At 39.0% G+C, this 21,593-nt stretch overlaps 1 protein-coding gene across 2 annotated transcripts in view; it reads left to right on the top strand.

The window, feature by feature from the left end:
• The window catches only part of grid2 (glutamate receptor, ionotropic, delta 2), a 402,736-nt gene that overhangs the window by 345,849 nt on the left and 35,294 nt on the right, over nucleotides 1-21,593 (top strand). For both annotated transcript variants that reach the window (XM_063896521.1, XM_063896522.1), the window contains exon 13: nucleotides 1,625-1,820. In XM_063896521.1, coding sequence (XP_063752591.1) covers nucleotides 1,625-1,820 — 196 coding nt within the window. The remainder of the gene's footprint in view (nucleotides 1-1,624; nucleotides 1,821-21,593) is intronic.

Below are 21,593 nucleotides of genomic sequence, written 5' to 3'. Positions count from 1 at the left end.
TGTTCGCGGCAAAGTTCATTAAAATCTTCAAAGTTTTTTTCTTTTAGAGCAGGTCAGGGAGATAGTTAAGGAGGGCATCAGAGAGAGAAAGAAATTGCAGGATTTGTGACCTTCAATAAAACGACTGAATATGTTATTTTCTGTGTGCAGTCTGATTCAAATGTGAACACAACATATTTATGTTTTTGCCCAATGTTAAATCTGCTTTGGTGTTTGTATTACAAGAGAGTTAATGAAGTCATACTGTAAACACGTTCTTCATTAAGAAGGACATGTTGACTGTTTTCATGCAAATGTTTTGTTTCAAAATGTGGGTCTACCAAATCCACGGGTGGTATGTAGCAGCCATTTAACAAACACACAGTAATTAGTTCCTGTAATGGTTCTCCATTACATTGCTCAGCGGCCAAACTCTTTGAGAGGCAACCCGAGCATGGTTGCATTATAATTACCAATAGCTTGTGTATTCCCCCAGAGGTGGCAATTTATTTTTGAAGGGTAGAGCTAGAGAGGAAGGATCAGAGAGAGAGATGGGATTTAAAAAAAACTGAGTGACTTCTTTTTTTTCTAATCCTCTGATATTGTCTTCCTGTATCTTTGTACAGTTGTAAGTATAAACGTATGTGCAGTAAGCCAAACATCTTGTTCAGCACTGTGAGTAAGTGCTGCTGTCTAACCTGCTTCCCACCCCCATTTTTCTCAAATTTGTTGGTCACAGCCAATTCCCTTTGTTCTATTTTTATTCCATATGAATTTCATGTCATCACCAACTCCCACTTCAAAATCACTCTTATAAGGGGAACAGATAGGGTGGCCAACGTTCAGCTGGCCACTCCATTAACTCTCTGTATGTACTGTCCAGTGCCCTCTGTTTAGTGTTTTCAGCTTTCACAGGGAGTTACTTAGACAGCAACAAAGACCCAATCATTCACCATGTCCCATAAGGGCAAACATTGAAGTGCAAAGGCGGAAGCACCACAGTGAGGGATTTGATCCAGCTCATTGGATATGGACTTGCTTTTAATTTTTTTCTTCTTTTACCTCTTTTTCAACTGATATTATTATATTTAATCATAAATCCACTCGTCAAAATGATGATTTAGATTCGAAATACATAATGAGGTATACAGTAGAGCTTCCAATGTGTCAATACATGTTACATCATCATTCCCTAAACAGCCAGTCCAACACAAATGATCATTTGACTTTTGCATGTTTGTGAATAATAATACAATCTACTGCATGAAAGTAATAGTAAGGTATTATGGGGGAAACCATATTTGTTTTCATTGATTACCCTGGACTGGCTTTGTTGACATTTTTGGACAGACTATTCACTCCAAATACATGTTAGAAAGTGTCATCACTGCAGTAGATGAGATAGCATGGTTGTGCATTGTGGATACTTGTTGCAGAGAGAGAGCATTCTATTGGAAACAGGGCATTGCTATATCCATTACTATAGCCACCTAGTACCTGCAGTATCACCACAACAGTAATACCCAGGGGATGAAGTGAGCCCCATGTGAGATGTGAAGCTGATCATTCTTCCAGAGTCTGCATTATGCTTAAAGTGAATGGATGACTGGAAACAAAGACTAACTCCTACCACTTTTCTCGCCAGGTCCCTCCAGGACTTATCCAAGCAGACGGAGTTGCCTTATGGTACGGTGTTGGACTCAGCAGTATATGATCAGGTGCGCTCCAAGTCTATGAACCCCTTCGAGAGAGATCCAATGTACTCCCAGATGTGGCGCATGATTAACCGCACCGGAGGAGGAGAAAATAACGTGGAGGAGTCAAAAGAAGGCATTCGCAAGGTAGGACTTTACATTCATTTTCATCTTTAACAAATGGACGTAAAAACTTTAAACAATGTTGAAATCGTTTCGGATCTGGGAATACTGGGAACCAAGTGCAAATTGGCAGAAATATCGGAGTCATTATTCATTACTAAGGGGCAAAGCTTTCACATTCAAGCATCTTTTGACCTTGCCTTTCTTGGAAACATAATATTCTTGGGAATATATTGGTTGTATTATAAAATCAGTCTGAAGGTCAAAATTACATCAGTTACTGAGCTTGTCACATGCCTGACTTGTATTCTTAGTCACCTCATTTTTTTTTAGTTTTCAATTTTTATTAACCCTCTATTGCATGACTTTTCTTTGTTGGAGGAAAAAAATGTTTCACCATGTGTTTTAGGAGCTTTGGGGTCCCTGATATTATATCCATATTTAAATGTGCCCCGCACCCCTCAACCAGAGGTTGGTTTGTTGCCTCAGGGCAACAATGCAACAATGTGCTATGAGGGTATTGAAACACCAATGATTTCTACAATACAGAACAATAAGAAAAACAAACAATAAATGAATTCAAAAGGTTTTATTCTGACAAAAAAATAACCACAAATGGTAACAACATATAACAGAAGGAAAACATTTAACAATTAAGGACAAATATAATTTCATCTATACATTTTTCTTACATTTCATAACCTTCTAAACATACAGTTTATACAGTACTACTTTCAGATAGTGTTGAAATTCACGTTACGAATAAAACATCAAATGAAATCTCTTTTCTGCGATGAAAAGAGAAAGTGTTAGGGGATCAAATTTGAAATCTTACATGTTGACATTTATTGTTTACTTGGCATTAACAATTTGATAGTAGGAGATGACATTTGCCCTGAAACAAGGTGATTCTCCTGGTGGGATCCCACTGCAAGAAATGCCGTGCATCCATGCTCTTCAATTTCTCTTGAAAGCATTGCTGCCCAGCATTATGCTAAATGTTGAAACCAATCATAAAACAGTGCATGTACCCAGTGTATGCAAGTGCTGTTGTCACTGAATAACGTGGGCAGCAGGCAAATAGTGTCACTTTGCTTTGCACATAGGGATTACTTAGTATATGTGATGTAATAATGCCAGTGAGGTTGAGAGACATAATGCATTATGGCAATCGCTTGTAAAACTCCTAATTTATGTTTATTACATATAGCAAATTTAATATCCTTCTGGTTTACCGTGAGTCCTTATGGTACACGGCTCAGCTTCAGTACTGTTTTGATATACAGCTCATGCTACAGGGTCGTCTGTGTTGATAGGGAATAAATCTATCTAAACGATGTTAACGATACACAGATAATGCGTGCATGGTTAAATACTTAATTCCCTCGGTGATTAACCAGCATCATAAATACCTGACTGCTTCATCTCATTTGCATGCATCCCGCTCTCTGTTTGCATCGCTCTGCACTCCTCCGGTGAGGATCTCACTTTATCCCCCCTCCCTCCCTAATATATTAGACTTGAATTGAAGCCAGCATTGGAAGTGTTTGGAGGAGTGATTAAAGTGGCGGGTGGTGTTTTTAAAACGATGAGATAAATGCAGCACAAAACAGCATATAAGCACGCCACTATTAACATTCACTCGCACACATTGCTTGTTGCCAGATGTGTTTATCGAGTGCATATAACTAATTAGTAGTGTGTCCAGGATTATGCATCTGTCTGTCATTTATTGCTAAAAGGAAAATGTATGTGTAAATTAAAAATACATTCACCATCATCATAACCTACTTGACACCAACAGCAGGATAAAACAGTACTCTGATCTAACTAAATTAGTATGCAATGAGTAAAAACTCATAATATTGTTATTCTAGTATAAGTGCCCCCCCCAAAGTGACCACATTTAGAAAAGTATCTAACAGTCTTGAAATGCCCTTAGTAATAGGAACCAGTTCCCTATCATAAAGCCACATTGTACAGAAGGATTATTTCCTCACAGCTTTATTTGTTGACATTTCTGGACAGGCTGAAAGTGTCATCATTGCAATATTTGAGGTAGCAGTGTGGTTTGTTATGATATCTGCTACCACTGAGGATACCGTATGCCGGGCCAGCATGATCAAAGTCAAACTCTGTGTTTTTTTCCACTGATTGGCTACAGGGAGTGGGGAGAATAAGTTCCACCCTGTGAATACATCAGTGCCACATCACAGCTCCAAAAACGAGCAGCTAAAATGGTACTGCGGTATCACTACATGATGCTGTCAGGGTCCTTTTCAACATCAGTTTGCTAGACTAGTATGGTAGCCATGGCAGCGTCAGAAGAATAGGGCAATATTTTGTGAAACATACACATTTTCCTACTTATTTATCTAGATTGTTTCGGTGTAAGATGGCTGTAGAGATGCCTGCCTTCTTTCAAAGATAATATAATGTTGTGCTCAAAACGTCTGAAAATACATTATAAACTCAACACCAATGTCTCATTTTAAAAAGGTGATTTGGTTACACAAGATAATCCACAGATCATGTTGTGAGCAGCTTAATTTACGGACTACATTGCCCTACCAGTAACTCATTTCAGAAATAAGATATTGGTTGAGTTTTTGCACTTTTAGCATCACAAGCAGTGTCATCTAATCCCATTATACTAGAGAGAATGCATAAATATCTACACCCAGTTTCTAAAAAAAAAACTGGCATCTCACACTAAAACAATTTACATTGATAAGTATCACTACAGAAGAAAATGTACCATTTTCATGTTGTGTTGGATCGACTGACACTTAATGATCATTGATAAATAAATCATATGAAAAGGACTGCTTTCCAATAGCAGCAGAGTGCGAGAAGCTAGTAGTGACAGACCTGGATCATGGGATGGTCATGAGCAGGAATTAGAAAGATCACAAGGAGGAGGCCCACCTTTGCTTCTGACTTTGTCTCTTCTGATTTTATGTTTTTTTTTCTATCCTGCATCTGTTTTATTGCACCACCAAATTCTTCAATATACCTTCTGACTTTGTTTCCCCGACTTCACCGCCCTCTCCATATTTTTCTCTTTCCTTTTTACCTTATATATTCCCTTTTCCGCACCTCCCTCTGTCTCTGTTTCAGTGTCTTACTCATCGCGGTTGTTTTAAAGGCTGCAGGGTGCACTCTAGTGGTACACTGATGCCCGTCCCCCCCCTCTCAGCTGCATTGACACAGACTGATTTTTTCCTTCTGCTGCAGTGGCATCATCAGGGAAACTGTTGCCATGTTTCATTGTATGATCAACTGTCTAATGAAATTGTATACACAGAACTATACATTTGAACCTAAGTTCAATGTACTTAATTCATTATTGGTTATATTTTTCTTCACATTTAGTATTTAGTGCCTGGAAAAATGTTCCTTTTAGGGGAAATTCCTGAGATACAATTTTACCTTGGAGATGGTCACATGGAGAAACAAGGAGTCAAAAGGCTACAGTAAATTAGTTTTACAAGGTATGCCAAAATAAGATGAATAAAATAAGCCTGACTCCAGTATTAATCACTTGCTTTTAAGTGTTGACCTAAAAACAAATCCTTGAGAAGAGACTTTAAACCTGTTATGATTTCGTCTCACACTGACAAATAAATCTGGAAGGCGGTGAACAGTACCTGGAATAGTGTTTTCAAGCTGGAGGCTATTTGGAAGGCCATGATGTTATTAACAGACCCCATGAGTCAGTCAGACTCAGACATATTTTGTACTCTGTCTCCGTTTGATTTATTTTGATGTGTTTATCGTCTTCAATCCAGTCCCTTTGCTATAGTTTATTCCTGTGAGGTTAAGAAGTTGATATATTTTTCCCCTCAGTGTCATGCTCTCTCTCTGTTTCCTGATGCTGCTTTGCCTCTTCCTCTCACGCTCTTGCTCTCAGGCCTTTTCTCTTTCACAATAAACCTCTTACTCGTCGTCTCCTGTGCACTATGGATTTTCTTCCTTTTCAGTTTCGATCCCCTCCAGCAGAATAATATTATATGTCAGAACGGGTCAGTGTCTTAGCTGTCTCTGGAATCACTTGCTCAAATATATGCACACACACACACACACACAGATGCCTGTACATGTGGAGGCACTCATATGCACGGAAAAACACATGTCCATAAGCGGTATGCTTTATACACCAAGACATTTACTCACAGGCATTGATACCCACACACACACACTCTCTCACACACACACACACACACACACACACACACACACACACACACACACACACACACACACACACACACACACACACACACACACACACACACACACACACACACACACACACACACACATGTTAAGCCAGGCAAATTCTGCAGGGTCAGGCTTGTCACAGGGTAATGTATGCATCTCTCCCATTTTAGTCAATGATCAAGGTGTTCAATAAACTAAGAGGTGTTGCACCTCAGACTTGATATCTCATTAACTTGGTGTCACACATATATCAAAGACAAGCATGCTGTATGTCACTCTTTGAAATAATGCCGACTTCGTTTGAGGCAATGCCTTCCTCAACTATGATCTTCTCTATTTTTTCCTTCACGGTCTCAAGAGGGAAATAAAGTATTTTTATCCCAGTCCTTTGTGTGTGTGATGTATGCAGGCCTTTTAACTTAAGAACTCCTGACAGCTCAGCTTTGTCGGTTGTGCTGACTTGTAAAAGAAAGGAATGAAATTAAGTATCAATTACTTACGCTCTTAATAGCTTAACCTCTGCAACCCCTTGACTTCAACGTGTAAATAACTGACACAGAGCATGATGGTAGGTGCTTATAATATGAAGCATCATATTTTCATTCAAAATGAACATCAGGGACAATAGATGTCATACTGATTTTTTGTTAATGCATAATACCATTTAAATGTACTGCTTATAAAGTGTTTGTGTCCAGAGCTGGGTTTTATAATATTAGGTCAGTGATCATGTAATGATTTTATTTAGTCAACACTGAATAAATCTGAACCAGGGGAATGGCTTTTAAGACCTTACACGGCAGCACAAAAGTGAGAGTGCATGGCACACATTCAGATATAAATATATACATACTCAACCTTAAACAACCAATAAAAACTTCACATTTGCATGCTTACACACATATTTCCCAGTGCAGAACCACACACACACATACACACACACACACACACCTGACTGGGCTGATGTAAGTGTCCTTGTGTGAATATATGACAGCTACTCTCTGTCAAGCCTCAAGAGTCTCTGATGACTGCTGAGTGATTTTAGAGTTGAGTGGATTGCCAGTTTGAGTGATTTTCTGTCTCTATGACTTTCTGACTGCACTATGGGAAGGATCACTTTAGAAAATGTGTCTTTTCCCACATGTCCTTGCCTATTATATATTACCATTACTCCTAAGTAGCATGATGATGGGAGCTTAAAGAAAAACAGTCTTTTTGAAAAACATCCTGTAATGCCAACTAAAATCAAGGCGAGAAGTAAAGCTTGTTTCCTGCATTGAATTTGACTGAGAAAAAAAGCCCTCTTTAATTTTTTTGTCATTTGTAAAACTCCCATTTGCCAAGAAAAATAACCATTTCTTGGATTTACATTTCAAATGTGTTCTTTTGAATCAACATGCTGAAATGAATCCGACCCATTCAGCTAATAAGGTCACACCAATCAACAGAAACATACGGGGTTAATTATGTTGTATTATAACTTACATTCAGTTAATATAACCTGTAAACATGGAGCTATTTTTGAACTTATGACACTTTTCTGGCCACTGTGGTTTGGATGTTACTATTCCTCAAGCACACCCCTAATACAAGTTTCATTATAGAATTGATGACGGAAAATGTCTTTACTTCTTTCACATATGCTTGAATCCATTCTGGAACCGGCCTGTCTCTTAATATCTCCCCATCACCGTCTGCCGATTTAGCATAATGTCTCCAGAAATTATGATAAAATATACCTTCATTTATTCACCTCTGCTACATATATCTTTATCCTGGAAGTAAGGAGCTGTATAATGCAAGCCTATAAGCTTTCACCAATCTACCGTAATGACCTCAGTGATGATGATGAAGATTACTCCGATTCCTTAGATAGAGCTATCTGCCAGATTGAGCCGATGGTAAATCAACCAAGACCTGTTTAGGTCCTCGCCCTATGTGAGGCCATCACAGCACTCTGGAGGGCGATTGAGACAAAGCAGAGGAGGGATGAAGAGAGGAGGGGGAGATGATATGGATGGTAAATGGGTTTTCGGGGAGTGGGAATGGGAACATTGGGATATTTAAGAAGTTCAAAAGAGAGAGACAAGGGAGGAGCGAGGGATAAAAAAAAGACTGGAGATTGAGAGATATTGAAGATGGTTGGGAAAGGAAAAGAAATAAGAACAAGGAGAGGGAAGGATGGAGTAATACATGAAGAAACATAATGACCTTTTGCACAGGGATTGTTGGAATTGAGGAAATAAATGAAGAGAGGATGATATTAACGAGAATAAGCACCGACACAGGAAGTAGCTGGATTAACACCTTTGTTATTACATACATTTTTTATTTTCCTATTGCTTTGAGTCTTGGATGAGTTAATCAGTTTGGCTAAAAGCTATCAAAATAAAACAAACTCTCAATCAAACATAAGAGAGGGGATTAAGTCAGACAGTTGAAAGGAGGATTTGTGTGACTCGGAATGAGGCCCTTTCTTTCAATGATAATAGTGATTTAAGTGGTTGGGTCATGTTTTTTTCTCACAGTAAAACCTAATTACTTAAAGCTTGTATTATTATTTTCACATAAGAGGCAGGATTAGAGATAAACATAAACGAAAAAAAGGAGTAAAACGTAGATGGATTGATGGACATGAAGAAAGAAGGAAAGATATTACCAATACAGGGAAGAAAAGGGTGATAAAGTGAGGAAGATAGCGGAACAAGGAAAAGTAGGAATAGGAGAGAGACTAGTGAAAATGATGACGAAGAGATTAATTGATGGATCCATGGATAGATAGTAAACACAACAGAGAGCACTCTTTGGGAAGTCGGCCGAGAGAGACTGATGGTAACCCGAACACAGAAAATGTCATCTTTATTGTCTATTTTTCATCTCTCCCTAGGTTTTCCTGTTCTCTCCTCCATCTCTTCCTATCCTCCCTCAAGCTGCCATCTCATCCTTGTCCCTGTTTCCTAATTTATAATTATGTAAAGTCCTGTAGAAGGGTCTGAAGAATTTGTCTGTCTCTTCATTAAGCAGTCAAGCAATATAAAGCATGGTGTAAGGGGAAAGATGTTGTTTAAGAGCGCATCAGTGTGTCTCACCCCAGATGTCTCACAATGTGTGTGTGCTTGTGTCAGTGTGCTCTCGACATAGAGGGGCCACTCTAACACCTGTGTACCCTCTCAAATCACAGCCAACAGGAGATCTGTAGGCAGCTGTGCTCTCTGAGTGTGTGTCAGCGTCACCATCCTTTAAGAACCTCTTCTCTACCAGCCATTGGTCAGGGAGTTGCCAAGGTTACAGAGCATGGTGGCCCAGCTGTGTTCGGGTGACAGATCTCAGTGTTTGTGATCTACCTCTCCATTTGAGAGAGCGACTTGGAAAAACATCCCTCTTCTTCCTTTAGCGTTTTTTGTTTTTTTTAACTCAGGACTGTTGCTTGTGGTAATTCATGTCTGAGCCTCTGTGATGACAGTTGCAGCAGGGCTGGGGCAGGACACATTTCATTAGATTTCCTAAAAATTAATGTCATATTTATGTGTTTGTCATGTATTTTATTGGATTTGAATGAAATTTCTGCCAAGTCATAAGCTTGCTTGATATGTATCTATCACTGTGTCTGGGTATGACAGCTGTAATATCCTCTGTAATAACCCAGCCTCTGCTAAAACCAGAAAATGCCTTTTTGGCTGCTGGGTTCTCTCATTTTCTATTTTCTAGTCAAATCACCCTGACAGGAATCAGAGAAAGCTCCTTTCCTGCAGAGTCTGATAGCTCATTAGGATTCAACACAACCAGCCCAAACAGCAAACATATTTCCCTGCTGTTACAATCCTCTGCTTGTGTGATGACAGTGTTTCTGTGTTGTGACTCAGACTCAGGCAGAGAAGATGAAAAGAAGAGGGAAATGGGGGAAATGTGTTCTACATATTAAAGAAAGGCAAAGATTGAAAGAGACAATTGTAATAAGATCATGATAGATGCTAGATACAAAGAAATGGAGAGAAACTCAGATAGAAACTACCTTGTTCTTGCCAATTGTGGTGATTTATTAAAAGCTGGCATGTTAGCCGAAGATGTGACAAATCGGGCTCGAGTCAAGGGACAAGAGAGAGATAAAGGAGGGAAATAAGGAGAGGGAGAAATAAATGTTTGATTTAATAATAGTGGGAAGAAATAAAACAAAAGAGAAGAAGAAAGAAACAATTATATTACCTTTTCTGTCCATCGATACTTTCTCATCTTCACATATCTAATAATAAAGCCTATTTGCCTTTTTATCTGTTTTTTTCTCCCATACCATCCACGACTCAACAATCCATCAAGCCCCACAATTGTCTTCCTCACAATTTTTCTACTTTTTCAACCCCTCTTCCTTTGCCTCGCTTCTTCTCTTGCCCTCTCTGTCTCTCGCTTTCTGTTTTTCTCTGGCAACACCTCTTGCATCTGTAATAATTACAGCAGTAACAAAGAAATCAATGAAAGTCAGCGGATGAAGACTGCAATTAATGTGTTGTGTTATTGCCTGTGAGTAGGTGGTGTTATGTTTGCTGTGTGTGTGTGTGTGTGTGTGTGTGTGTGTGTGTGTGTGTGTGTGTGTGTGTGTGTGTGTGTGTGTGTGTGTGTGTGTGTGTGAGTGTGTGTGTGTGTGTGTGTGTGTGTGTGTGTGTGTGTGTGTGTGTGTGTGTGTGTGTGTGTGTGTGTGTGTGTGTGTGTGTGTGTGTGTGTGTGTGTGTGTGTGTGTGTGTGTGTGTGTGTGTGTGTGTGTGTGTGTGGTTGCATACCATGCTGTATGCAGGCATGTCTTTTGTTTGTTATAAAGATTGATAACAAAAAGAGGTTTATGGATACAGAGAAATACCTAAATCAAGCGATAGGGAGTCACTGTTCTGTTGACTAAGTTTCATGTGGACATTCTGGGCATGAATGACACACATAAAAAACAACCGCTTTGTCAATCCTGAAACCCGGAAATATAGGCTGTATTCTCAGCCACATTTTAAAATTTATAAAATGATAATTAATAAATAATGAAATAATTCGGTGAAAAAAGCAGTTCCTTTAAATATGAAAGAGTCTTATACCTCTTCCATGCAGCAATGTTTCTTACATCTGTATAAATACGGTATAGTATAGTGCATCATCAGTGAACATGAATGTAGAGCTTCTGCAGCACCAATTTTTTCCCCTAAAAATGAGTTTTATTCCTTAAAACTTCATAAGACAAAAGAAACAACTCATCTTTCTAATCTGTTTCTCAGAACACACCATATTTTAACTTGCAGTCTTCCTGCTAGAATTATTATTAATTTCTGTTGAATTAAAAAAAACACAGGGCATCAAGCTGATTTTTGAAACACAAAACAACCTGCTTATACTATAGAGTAATAGTCGTAGTATTTTTACAAAAATCAAGTAAAACCAAAAGATATACAATTGAGTACACAGACAATATTATTAACTAAATATATTTTGGTGTTATTCAGTGTGATTTGAATTTAGTTTTATTTTAAGGCTCTGTAGCGATTACTGCTCAGAGGTTCAGTCTCGCTCAGTCATGCAGCTCATTACGCATTTTGTATGATTTTAAAGCCTGAGTTTGACTCTGATTGCCCTGACATTTCCTTCCTAATAAAAATCCTCCAATAATGAGCTCCGTGGCTTCACTGATATCCCTCACACCCGTAACGACACAACTCACCTTAATGAATCAGAAAAGGTGGCCATGTATCACTAGGAAATATTTACACAAACAGGCGGCACATACTTAGCTAAGAGAAATGAAGCAAATAGAAACTTAAAAGGATGAACATCACCTGATAAACAAAGGGATAAGGGGTAACAGAATATACATTTTACATGATAGACAAAGGCAGCTAGTGGTTGGCCATGCAATTAAAATGTTTTTTTCCACTGGTTAGGATATTTCTTTTTATATTGCTTTAATCCAAGACACAAAGATCATTAGTACATGTAAAGGCCTGTAGGAGATTACAATGCAATCACACATTGACTGAGAGAAACATGGAGGGGAGCACCGAAGCAATTAGGCCAATGGAAACACAAAGAGCAAAGTTTCTAAACTTACAAAACAAATTAATCAAAGTGCCAAATGCCCCTGTTGAAAGTAAGAGAAAAAAAACACTTCTTAAGCACATTTTTCATCTGCCTGGTGTGTGTCATGTCTAGCCAGCTCTGCGACCTAAAGCTAACCATTAAATAGTATCCTCATTTCCAAGATAAAAAGAGGATAAAAAAGAAAAGTGGAGGATGAATCACTGTATCTCCCCGGCGTTTTGTTTTGAGAGGAAGTTCAATTACTGGATTGTAGATAAATTAGGAGGACAAAGTAGGGGGAGGAGGGCTTTAGAAACGGAAGAAAAGCATGATATGAATGGTTTTGGTGGTGGAATATCTGGTTATAATTGACCCCTCTGTCTTATCCTCACTTCACCCTCAGCCCAGTTCATTTCTTATTCTTTCCTCCCTGCCATCCTTTAGTTGTCCTGTCTTACTCTGTCTTTACTACCATCATTCTCAGTGGAGAGCCTGCACCTCTTTTGTTCCTCAGTATCCTCTTTCTCTTGTATATCTCCTGTCTTTTCTTTCCCTCTTTCTTTTTTTTCCCCATCTTTTTTCATTCTTTCACTTCACATTCTTTGTTTTCATAATCTTACTCTTTTAAAGTCCTTCCCCTACTTCATTCTCTTCTCTGCTCCTTTGCTCTCTGGCCCCAGACCAATATCAGGGTGTTTTTAGATCCATCATCTCTTTTACGCTATCTTGTCTCCGTCCTTTTCCTTGTCGCTCTCTTTCTCCCTCTATCTCTCTTTATCTCTCTCCCTCTCAACTGTCCTCTCATTTTCATGCGTCTTGCTGGGCAGCCATGCTCCGCATGTTTATCTCTGTCTGAGGTGGAGGAGGCGGCCTCATGCCAGCAACTAATGGACTTTTGGAAAACACAGACAGCGATGCATCACAGTCCGGAGAACTAGTCAGAGAGGGAGGGAGGATTTGGCATGAAGCCGAAGGGAGAGTGGTTTCTGAGAGAGTTACTCGGGATGTTGTATGTCTTCTTTCTGTGTTAGTGAAGAACAAGTTAAACTCAGATGTTCCTTTTAATGCAACACAAGAGAAAAAAAGTGTGGGAGAGAAGTCCCAATGCCTGTGGGAGCTATTATCAATAATGAGACATCATTCTACGATGTAATACTGCACAACACTTCCCAAAATGTACTGACATTGAGACATCCTGTGTGTGGAGGCAGCAGTTATTCTTTACAGCTTGTTTATATTTACTGTTAAGGAGTGGCAATAACTTTGTCGGTGTTGTAGAGAGAGCGGCTGTCTCACCAATTTCTAATTCAAAGCAAAGATATGTTTTTTGTTTTTGTTTTTTTATCCATTACACCTCCCAGGCTCCATACATAATTGTCTTGTTTTGTACTGAATATGGAGCACTCTTTCTTGCTTACCAAGAACAGTGATTGACACAAGTTTGTCTTGTGTATCAGTTTTGATATGTGTTGTCATTTCGATCTTACAATTTTTTGTTCTTGTTCACTCTTATAGACCCAAACAATAGTGTGTGACAGTTTGGCATTCATTGTAAATTAAAACATCTGACACGACCAACCTTGATTCAGGGCTCAAAAGTTGTCTAATGGCACCAGATGCAGAGGTTTTCAATTCTCCACCTTCCTCCGACATGCAAGATGACCTACACGCTTGATAAGATTCCCCTGGGAAGCAGAAACACAGAGGTTTTCTACTTAAACAGGATCAGTAGCAATTAGAAATTATTAACATATAAGGAATTTGCCTTCTTTTCTTAGTGCATAACTAAAATCAAAGACAAACTTTGAACCTCTGCAGCACCATTACCAACTTCCACAAAATGTAAGTAGCTTATGAAAAGATGTGAAGGATCTATTGGGATATAAAAAGATTGGTGAATACAAACAGAAACTCACTAAGAAATGAATGATTTGCAGTAATTTTGCACAGAGAAAAATAATCTATCCCAAGAGCCTAAGTAGAACAGCTTCTTTAGCTGATGCCCTGCTGACAAGGTAGCACATTTGCAAAGCATTCCTCATCACCCCAGAAACATAAACTCTAGCAATGTTAGAAGAAAAGAAAAACTTGTTTTATTGAACTAATCAAACACCATGATGGCATCCTTGTTTTTTGAGGAATTATCTCCCTCCAACACCATATGGAATGTTCCATGAGGACCCAAGTACCAAGCAAGGTTTCCTTATTTGAAATGCACCTACCGAGAGAGAAAAGGAGAGCGTCTGTTAGCTCAAAGCTTAGCAGGTGGAATAATCTATGGTGTCTAGGTCACCAGAAGTTGAGGAGAATCTAAAGCATGTATACACAAACACACACACACACACACACACACACACACACACACACACACACACACACACACACACACACACACACACACACACACACACACACACAGTCATGAAGTCACACATACACACATTGTTATGGAGTCTATACTGCACCACTTAGTCATGACCTCTATACCTGGGCTGTGTTCCATTGACACAAATGCACACACAGACACACACACAGACACACACACACACACACACACACACACACACACACACACACACACACACACACACATACACACACGCACATGCACACGCACACATACACACACACATACATACGGGGACAGCAGGGATCATTTCCACACTGCACACACTCCCTTAACTGCATGTGGTCAGGCGGACATTGAATTGTATCTGTAATGGCTGAGAACAGACCTTTATGGCAAACTCATTTCGAGTCTCTCAGCAGAGCCCATCAAACTGCAAGGCATGCATCCCCAAGTATACCTGCAGCCTGGGAGGGAAGAAACTCAGATGTTAACATTCAGCTCAGGTATGAGTTGAACTCCAGGGCAGGTTTCTCTGAACCATACTCATAACTAAATGCATTCTGGCTAATCTGGTGTCTGATCTTTCCTTCCCTTCTGACAGGTGGTTATGTAGACTGGATGAGTAAGAAACTGTGAAATATTGCCACTCTGTCTCTCTGTTTACACATTTTTACATATGCAAGAGTGACTGGAGGCCTTTGAGGGGCCAGTGTTAACAGCACTGCTGTGCCGTGAATGGTGAATACGGAATGGTCAAGCAGCGTTACAATAGCAGATGCTTTAAAATGTAGACACATTCATGGGTCCAGTGGGACAGTATGATCTAGAAGATTCCTTTTAGCAAACACCAGCTGTTCATTAATTCTGTGTGAGTGGGGCTGTGAAACCACTCAAATTAACAGAACTGCTGGGAAATATTGGCACCGTGTGTCTCTCAGCCTGCTAACCGACAGTGAGTTTCTCCTCTAATGACAGATCTTCCGTGTCAGGCTTAAACACATTAATTTACTTCTACTGTTCTTTCAGGTCCTACAGGTGAGATTTCTCTGGAAACTCATATTATTCTGGGATAAATAGCAACTGTTAAAGTTATTTGATTTAATTACCCTCAGGAGTAGATGGAGCTACAGTGACTGATGGTGTGAGAGCACTCGTGCACCTCAAGCTGTTGCTGGAAAAAGCATCTGAGTGTATCAGTCATCATTTTCTCTCCTTGCCTTTATAACCATGTCTTTCCCATGGTTCCAATTAAAACTCCTCCAAATCAGACTGTATTGCTTCCATATCAACATTATGCAAGGCTTTTTAAAGTTATTTTTTTATACTCAAGTGGTATGATAACTTTTAGGTTCTTAGAAAATCCTTCTTATAAGGTGCTTTTTGGTTCAAACACAGAATCCATATGTGCCAGTGTTTTCTTCCACTGTGGTGTGGATGGCCTTTGGCACTGTACTTAGACCATTTGGCACAGAAACTCACCAGTGAAACCATTACTAATTAACTGAATTTAGGAGGGCTGGCAGCTTCTCAGTCGTGAGTCGAACACTGCAGCCTGTATTTAATCAGGCCTTTATATTCTCTTAACTGCTTTGGCAGCTAATATGTTAAATTGGCAGAAGACGTTCAGGTACCCGTATTAAATCTGAGGCTGCAAAATGATTACGTTTAAGTGGTATGCTGTGCTTTTAGCTTCTCTGGGTTATGATTTCTAAGGTGCTATTCAGTGCTTTGCTGCTGTTTGTAATAATGTAATGTCAGCACTTTCCTTTCTTAAGACTGCACTCTATCCTCCTAAAAGATGTCCTGTACCCTCCAAATCAAATCAAGCCTGAGCATTTTCTTAAAGTAGATCATTTCATGCATCTATGCTGATCTTTCTCATAAGAAAGGGTATAATTATACAATTTCCCTGTAAGTGGCTAACACTAAAGAATTTCCAGACGGAGAAAAAGGTTTTGAAGCAAGTGCTTTGGAGTGAAGTGCAATTAGAACAGCCACACACTTTTTTTCTTTCTGACATTTATCTACTGCCTAAATTTGCGAGTTGCCAAATTATGTTCCTCCAGAGGGTGTCAGATCTCATTGGCCTGACAGGCTGAGTAGCTGAGCAATATTGGGCAACCTTGATGTCAGCCACTGATCTTCCACAACGAGAGGAGCAAGGTGGCGGAAACGTTTCACACATTTAGTGTGCCCTCTGAGCTTGATTGAGGGGACGGGGATGAAGGTGACAGATTCCATTTAAGTAGGTCTACTAGGTCTAGGCTACTGTATCTGAGAAGTGGATAGAAAATATAAGATGGACAGACCAATGTTGTGTTGTAGGTCTGAGTGACTTAAAGGATTATGTCTCCACTGTAGAATTGCATTGAAAATGTTAACATTGTTTTATTAAACAGTAGTAGAGATTGTTGAGGAGAGAGAAAAATGGCAGCTGGGAGTACTTCAGTTACCCTTTTCCATATATTTCCACTGAGAGAAAATAAGAGATCAGCTTAAAAAACACATTTATATGGTCATAAATGAACTGGCACCACAGTGTAAGGAGGAGATGGAAAGCTCTCTGGGCCACTTCCATTTCTGTATTCCCACCTGAAAGCAGTAACATGTGCAGGTGACACAGTGCTGTAGAGATGGTGAACACTCTCATGGCCTTGTGTTCTGTGTTGTGAGGGTGAATGTAATAATGCAGACATTTCCAGGTGTTAGTAATGAGATTGTTGATATGCTCACTATACTGAGATGAATCTACAGAGGAATTCACATACGTCTAGAATCCTAGTCGCTTTGTCTTTCTCGTCTTTCTCATCATTTTTTTTTTTTTTTTTCACATTTAACTTGCTCTCACTTCTGTCTTGCTCTGTCACCGTCTGTTTGTCACTGACAGATTTCTCTTTCTTCTTTTTTCTCAATCTGTTTCTGCTTCCCAAAGCGTTCCTGTACTTGGCAGCCCTGCTGTGTAGGGTTGTTGATTCTTTTGTTTTTGTTTTTTTAAAGCAGAGATCAAAGAAACTAAAACAACACAAAATGCATAATGAGTGTTAATTTTGCAAGGGTTTGCTTACCTTAGTATTTTCAAAACTTTGTTTGATTGTATGTTTTTTTTTTTTTTTTTTACTTTCAAATAGAAAAAATCAACTTAGTTATGGAAAAATATTGGCCTGGTACTACTGTCTAAATAAGGGCCGAACTATTTTGTAAAAATATGTAATTGTGATTGTTTTGACTAATATTACAATTTTGATATGATTTGAGATATTAGAAGGAATGATTGCATTTACATCATTATTTTTCATATAATTGAAAACCATAATTAAAGGTCTCGTATCATGCTATCTTTGAACAATAAATTGTAGGGCAATATCTAAATAAAACATGTCTGTGAAGTGTTATGCTCAAAATACATAACAGATCACCCATTGTAGCATGCCTCATACCCCTCTATGTCAGCCCTGTTCCTGAAGTGCTGATTCTGTGACTGTCGCTTTAAATTTGAGCGGACCTGACGCTGGCCGCGCCACTTTGGGGCGCATGCAGCTCTCTGTCTGAAGCATGGATGTATAATAACAGAGAACTTTTAATATTGACGAGAACGTTCACTCTCAAAACCGTTCCGGTATGGTACTGCACCTGGGGGGCGCTGGTGGGCCAGTGCAGAATGAATGTGGTCCTATGGAGCCCCACCCAGTAGATCTACATTTCATTGGAATAATTTTTTTTTAATCACTGCTATAGCTTTTTAACATGGCATGGAAATCTCACAAAGAACACTAGCTAGTTTTTTTTCGCTTGATTAATAATCAATTAGGTTTATATTGTTTATAAATGGATGACGTTCATCGTGTAAATTGCTTTAGGCCCTTTGTCTTTCCTTCCCTTTTTTTTTTTTCCATTTTCCCTTCGCATGCACATCTGCATTGATCGCAGCTGATTTGTCACTGACTGATTTGCATCTCCTTACTTGTTTCTAAGTGTGCTTTTGTTCCAAAGCGTTCCGAACTTGGTCACCTGCTGTGTAGGTTATCTTGTTTTGTTTTAAAGCAGAGTCAAAAACTAAAAAACAAAAGCATTATTCTTTTGCGGTTCGTAACCTAGTATTAATTGTTGATGATGTTTTTTTTTTTTTACTTTCATAATAGCAAACAACTGTTATGGAAAAACTGGCCTGTCTACGCTAATAGAACTGGATACAGCGTTGGAGGCGGGACCTCGTTCACTTCTATGAGAGCTGCTCATTAGCGCATGAAGACAAACTGGCCCCAGATTCTCGAGAGCAAAACGTCACAAATGACCTGTCATGCCTGGCTGTCAGAGCATAGAGCATGCGTAGTTGAGTTTCCCCTTAAGCCCCGCCCCCAATCTGCAGCTTTGGCTCAGTAGAATGAATCGAGAGAGAAAATAAATGTGGATTCAGCTTTTAACGCATTTTACAACTTTAAGGACACAATATTTTTAATAAGAGCTATAAAAGATTTCATACTGGGTAGTTTATTTAGTTTAAAAAAAAATATCCACTGATTTGCGGACGTCTCTTTCCCAATGTGAGTCAATACAAAAAAGTATTTCTGGACCGGGCGACATCTCGGACTGATACGGAATCTGTATTACCCGCTGTTTGGCCACTACGAATATTTTTCGAAGTCCAGAGCACTTCCTGGCGGCTTGGTTTGATGAGAACATTTTCTAACGGAGATACTCAGCTAAACGCTGCCGTGATTAAACCCCATATTATGTTCCAAACCACATCCAGCATTATTTCTGAAACACTGCTCAGTGTTTACCACTAGAACAGTGACATTATATGTATTATATATACAACAACTCTAAGTCTGTATATTGCGGACGATAGGTTGGGACGTGTCACGTGGGTGGGACATTGCCAGGAGTTCAATGCAAAGCCAGCCCACATTTCTGATATGACGTCATAAACAAAGCAAATCTGGATCAGCTCGTTTGTACCCCAGTCTTTAGAGATGTGGGTAAGGAGAAAAAGAAAGAGGGTTGTATTTTCTGACACTTTGTGAGTCTCCTTACACACAGGGGACCAGTGATGTCGGTAACGTGTTACTTAGTTATTTAGTAACGCGTTACTTTAATCTGACCACTTTTTTCAGTAATGAGTAATCTAACGCGCTACTATTTCCAAACCAGTAATCAGATTAAAGTTACTTATCCAAGTCACTGTGCGTTACTATTCTTTTCATTTTCCTTAGTAAAAAGATATTTTTTTGCTTTCTTGCGTCTCGGGGGAGTGACGTCTATGCGACAATTAAGTCACGTTTTCAGCACAAGGACAACTTACATGTAATACCACGCAGCGACACAAACATAAACAACAATGGAGGGAGGAAAGAGTTGCGCATTTTCTAGCTGCAAATACAGTCACTATGTTGAGTTTGTGTCAGCTAAAGATGACAATATTAAGGTTTGTTTTAAACTCTGTGCTGGTGACAAAGTACTATCTAGCTTCAAAAACACTACGTCAAATTTGAAGAAACATTTAGAGTCGACTAATGCAGGAGGTCCCCCACCGCCCAAACAACAAAAGCTGGACTTCGGTACACAACCAGTAAGTGAGGGAGAGTTGAAGAAGTTGATCGGGCAGTATGTTGGACTCATTTTTATGTTGAAGCAGTGGGGGGTGTTGTCGGCAGCTGGTGAAAGAACTAATAAAGTAACTTGTAATATAACTTAGTTACTTTTAAAGTCAAGTAATCAGTAAAGTAACTAAGTTACTTTTTAAAGGAGTAATCAGCAATCAGATCACTTTTCAAGGTAACTGTGGCAACACTGCAGGGGACACATATTTATGTATAAAAGACATCGAAAAGTCCATTTTGCATAACAGGGGACCTTTAAATGATGAGTGTGATTAAAATGAGGGATTTAAAGTATATTAAACATATTTGTTTTTGTGTGTTGCTCGGCAGTACATTAATATCTTTTTAAAATATGTTATTATGTACTTATTTCACCTCTTACAAATATTGAGAAAGCCATATTGTAATTGAAAAAAAGATAAGTTAACCTCAGCCATAATCTAAGGAACGCATGCATTCCGTCTCCACTAGTCAAACAAAAACACAAACTCCTTGTTTGTGTTTCAGAATAAAATCCATCTTCAGTAAGGAAGTAAAGACATACTAAATATATAGTAATGGGGTCAAATAAAGCCTCCCCTTGTCCCCCTGGAGACACAAATATTTGATATAGTCATGCATGTTATGTCTGGACATCTTTTCCAGAAACTGCCAAGAAATCATTTTAAAATGTTGTTGTCCTTATTGGTGTCATGTTATTGTCTTTGACCACTTTGATATGAGATTTAATCAGTCCTGTCTGTTATGAGACATTAATTCAGCCCTCTCTGGGATTTGCACCTACAGTAAAACTTCCATAGTAATCACTTGTTTGTGTTTTTATCAAAACACCAGGATCAATACCAGGAGTAAATTATTGTTCATCTTTGTTGATGTATGTTAAATATCTGCCCAGGTTACAGCAACACTGTACATCAGATTATCACTTTCATGCAGAAAAGATTGTTTTTAAAAAATCCCTGTCCTGTGGGAGCTCACTGACAGAGTTTTCATTAAAAACACACCATAGAAATACTTAATGAAAATTCCATAATAAAAACAATTTAGCAAATGCCAGATTCATGATTTGTTTGTATCGCACTCAGGGAGTAAAATATTGCATTTCAAGTTCTTTTCTTCAATTAAATCTGTGACCTCTGGTGACCTCTGGTGACCTTTGGTGTCGGTTGCACTCATAAAGTAATTATTGAGACACCTCTGAGTTCCCTGCTGGCTGTGACTTTATTAATATGTTCAATTAACTTTGTTGCAACATGTTTATTTCAAAACATTGCAGACATATTGCTCTGAAATGTTCACGTCATGTGATAAGTAGCTCAACAACTTTTTGTTGCGGTCTTTAGATTGACTGTGGACTATCGGTCCCTGTTCCTTTGCCCTGTTGCTAGGCAACGGGAAACCAGCATGGCAGACACATACACATAATGTGCGTGTGCAAGAGATTAAGAAAACAAGTACACAAGACCGCATGAAAAAGGAGTGAGTCTACTTTTCAGAGGCAAGCAAATGTAACATAAGACTTCATTATGAAAAATACAGTTGAACAAAGGGAAGATGAAAAGGAAACAGAGAGAAGTA

Source organism: Eleginops maclovinus, chromosome 12, assembly GCF_036324505.1.
Source record: "Eleginops maclovinus isolate JMC-PN-2008 ecotype Puerto Natales chromosome 12, JC_Emac_rtc_rv5, whole genome shotgun sequence".
Classification (NCBI taxonomy): domain Eukaryota; kingdom Metazoa; phylum Chordata; class Actinopteri; order Perciformes; family Eleginopidae; genus Eleginops; species Eleginops maclovinus.
Note: the sequence above shows the minus strand (reverse complement) of the source record. Positions and strands in the feature narration are given on the sequence as shown.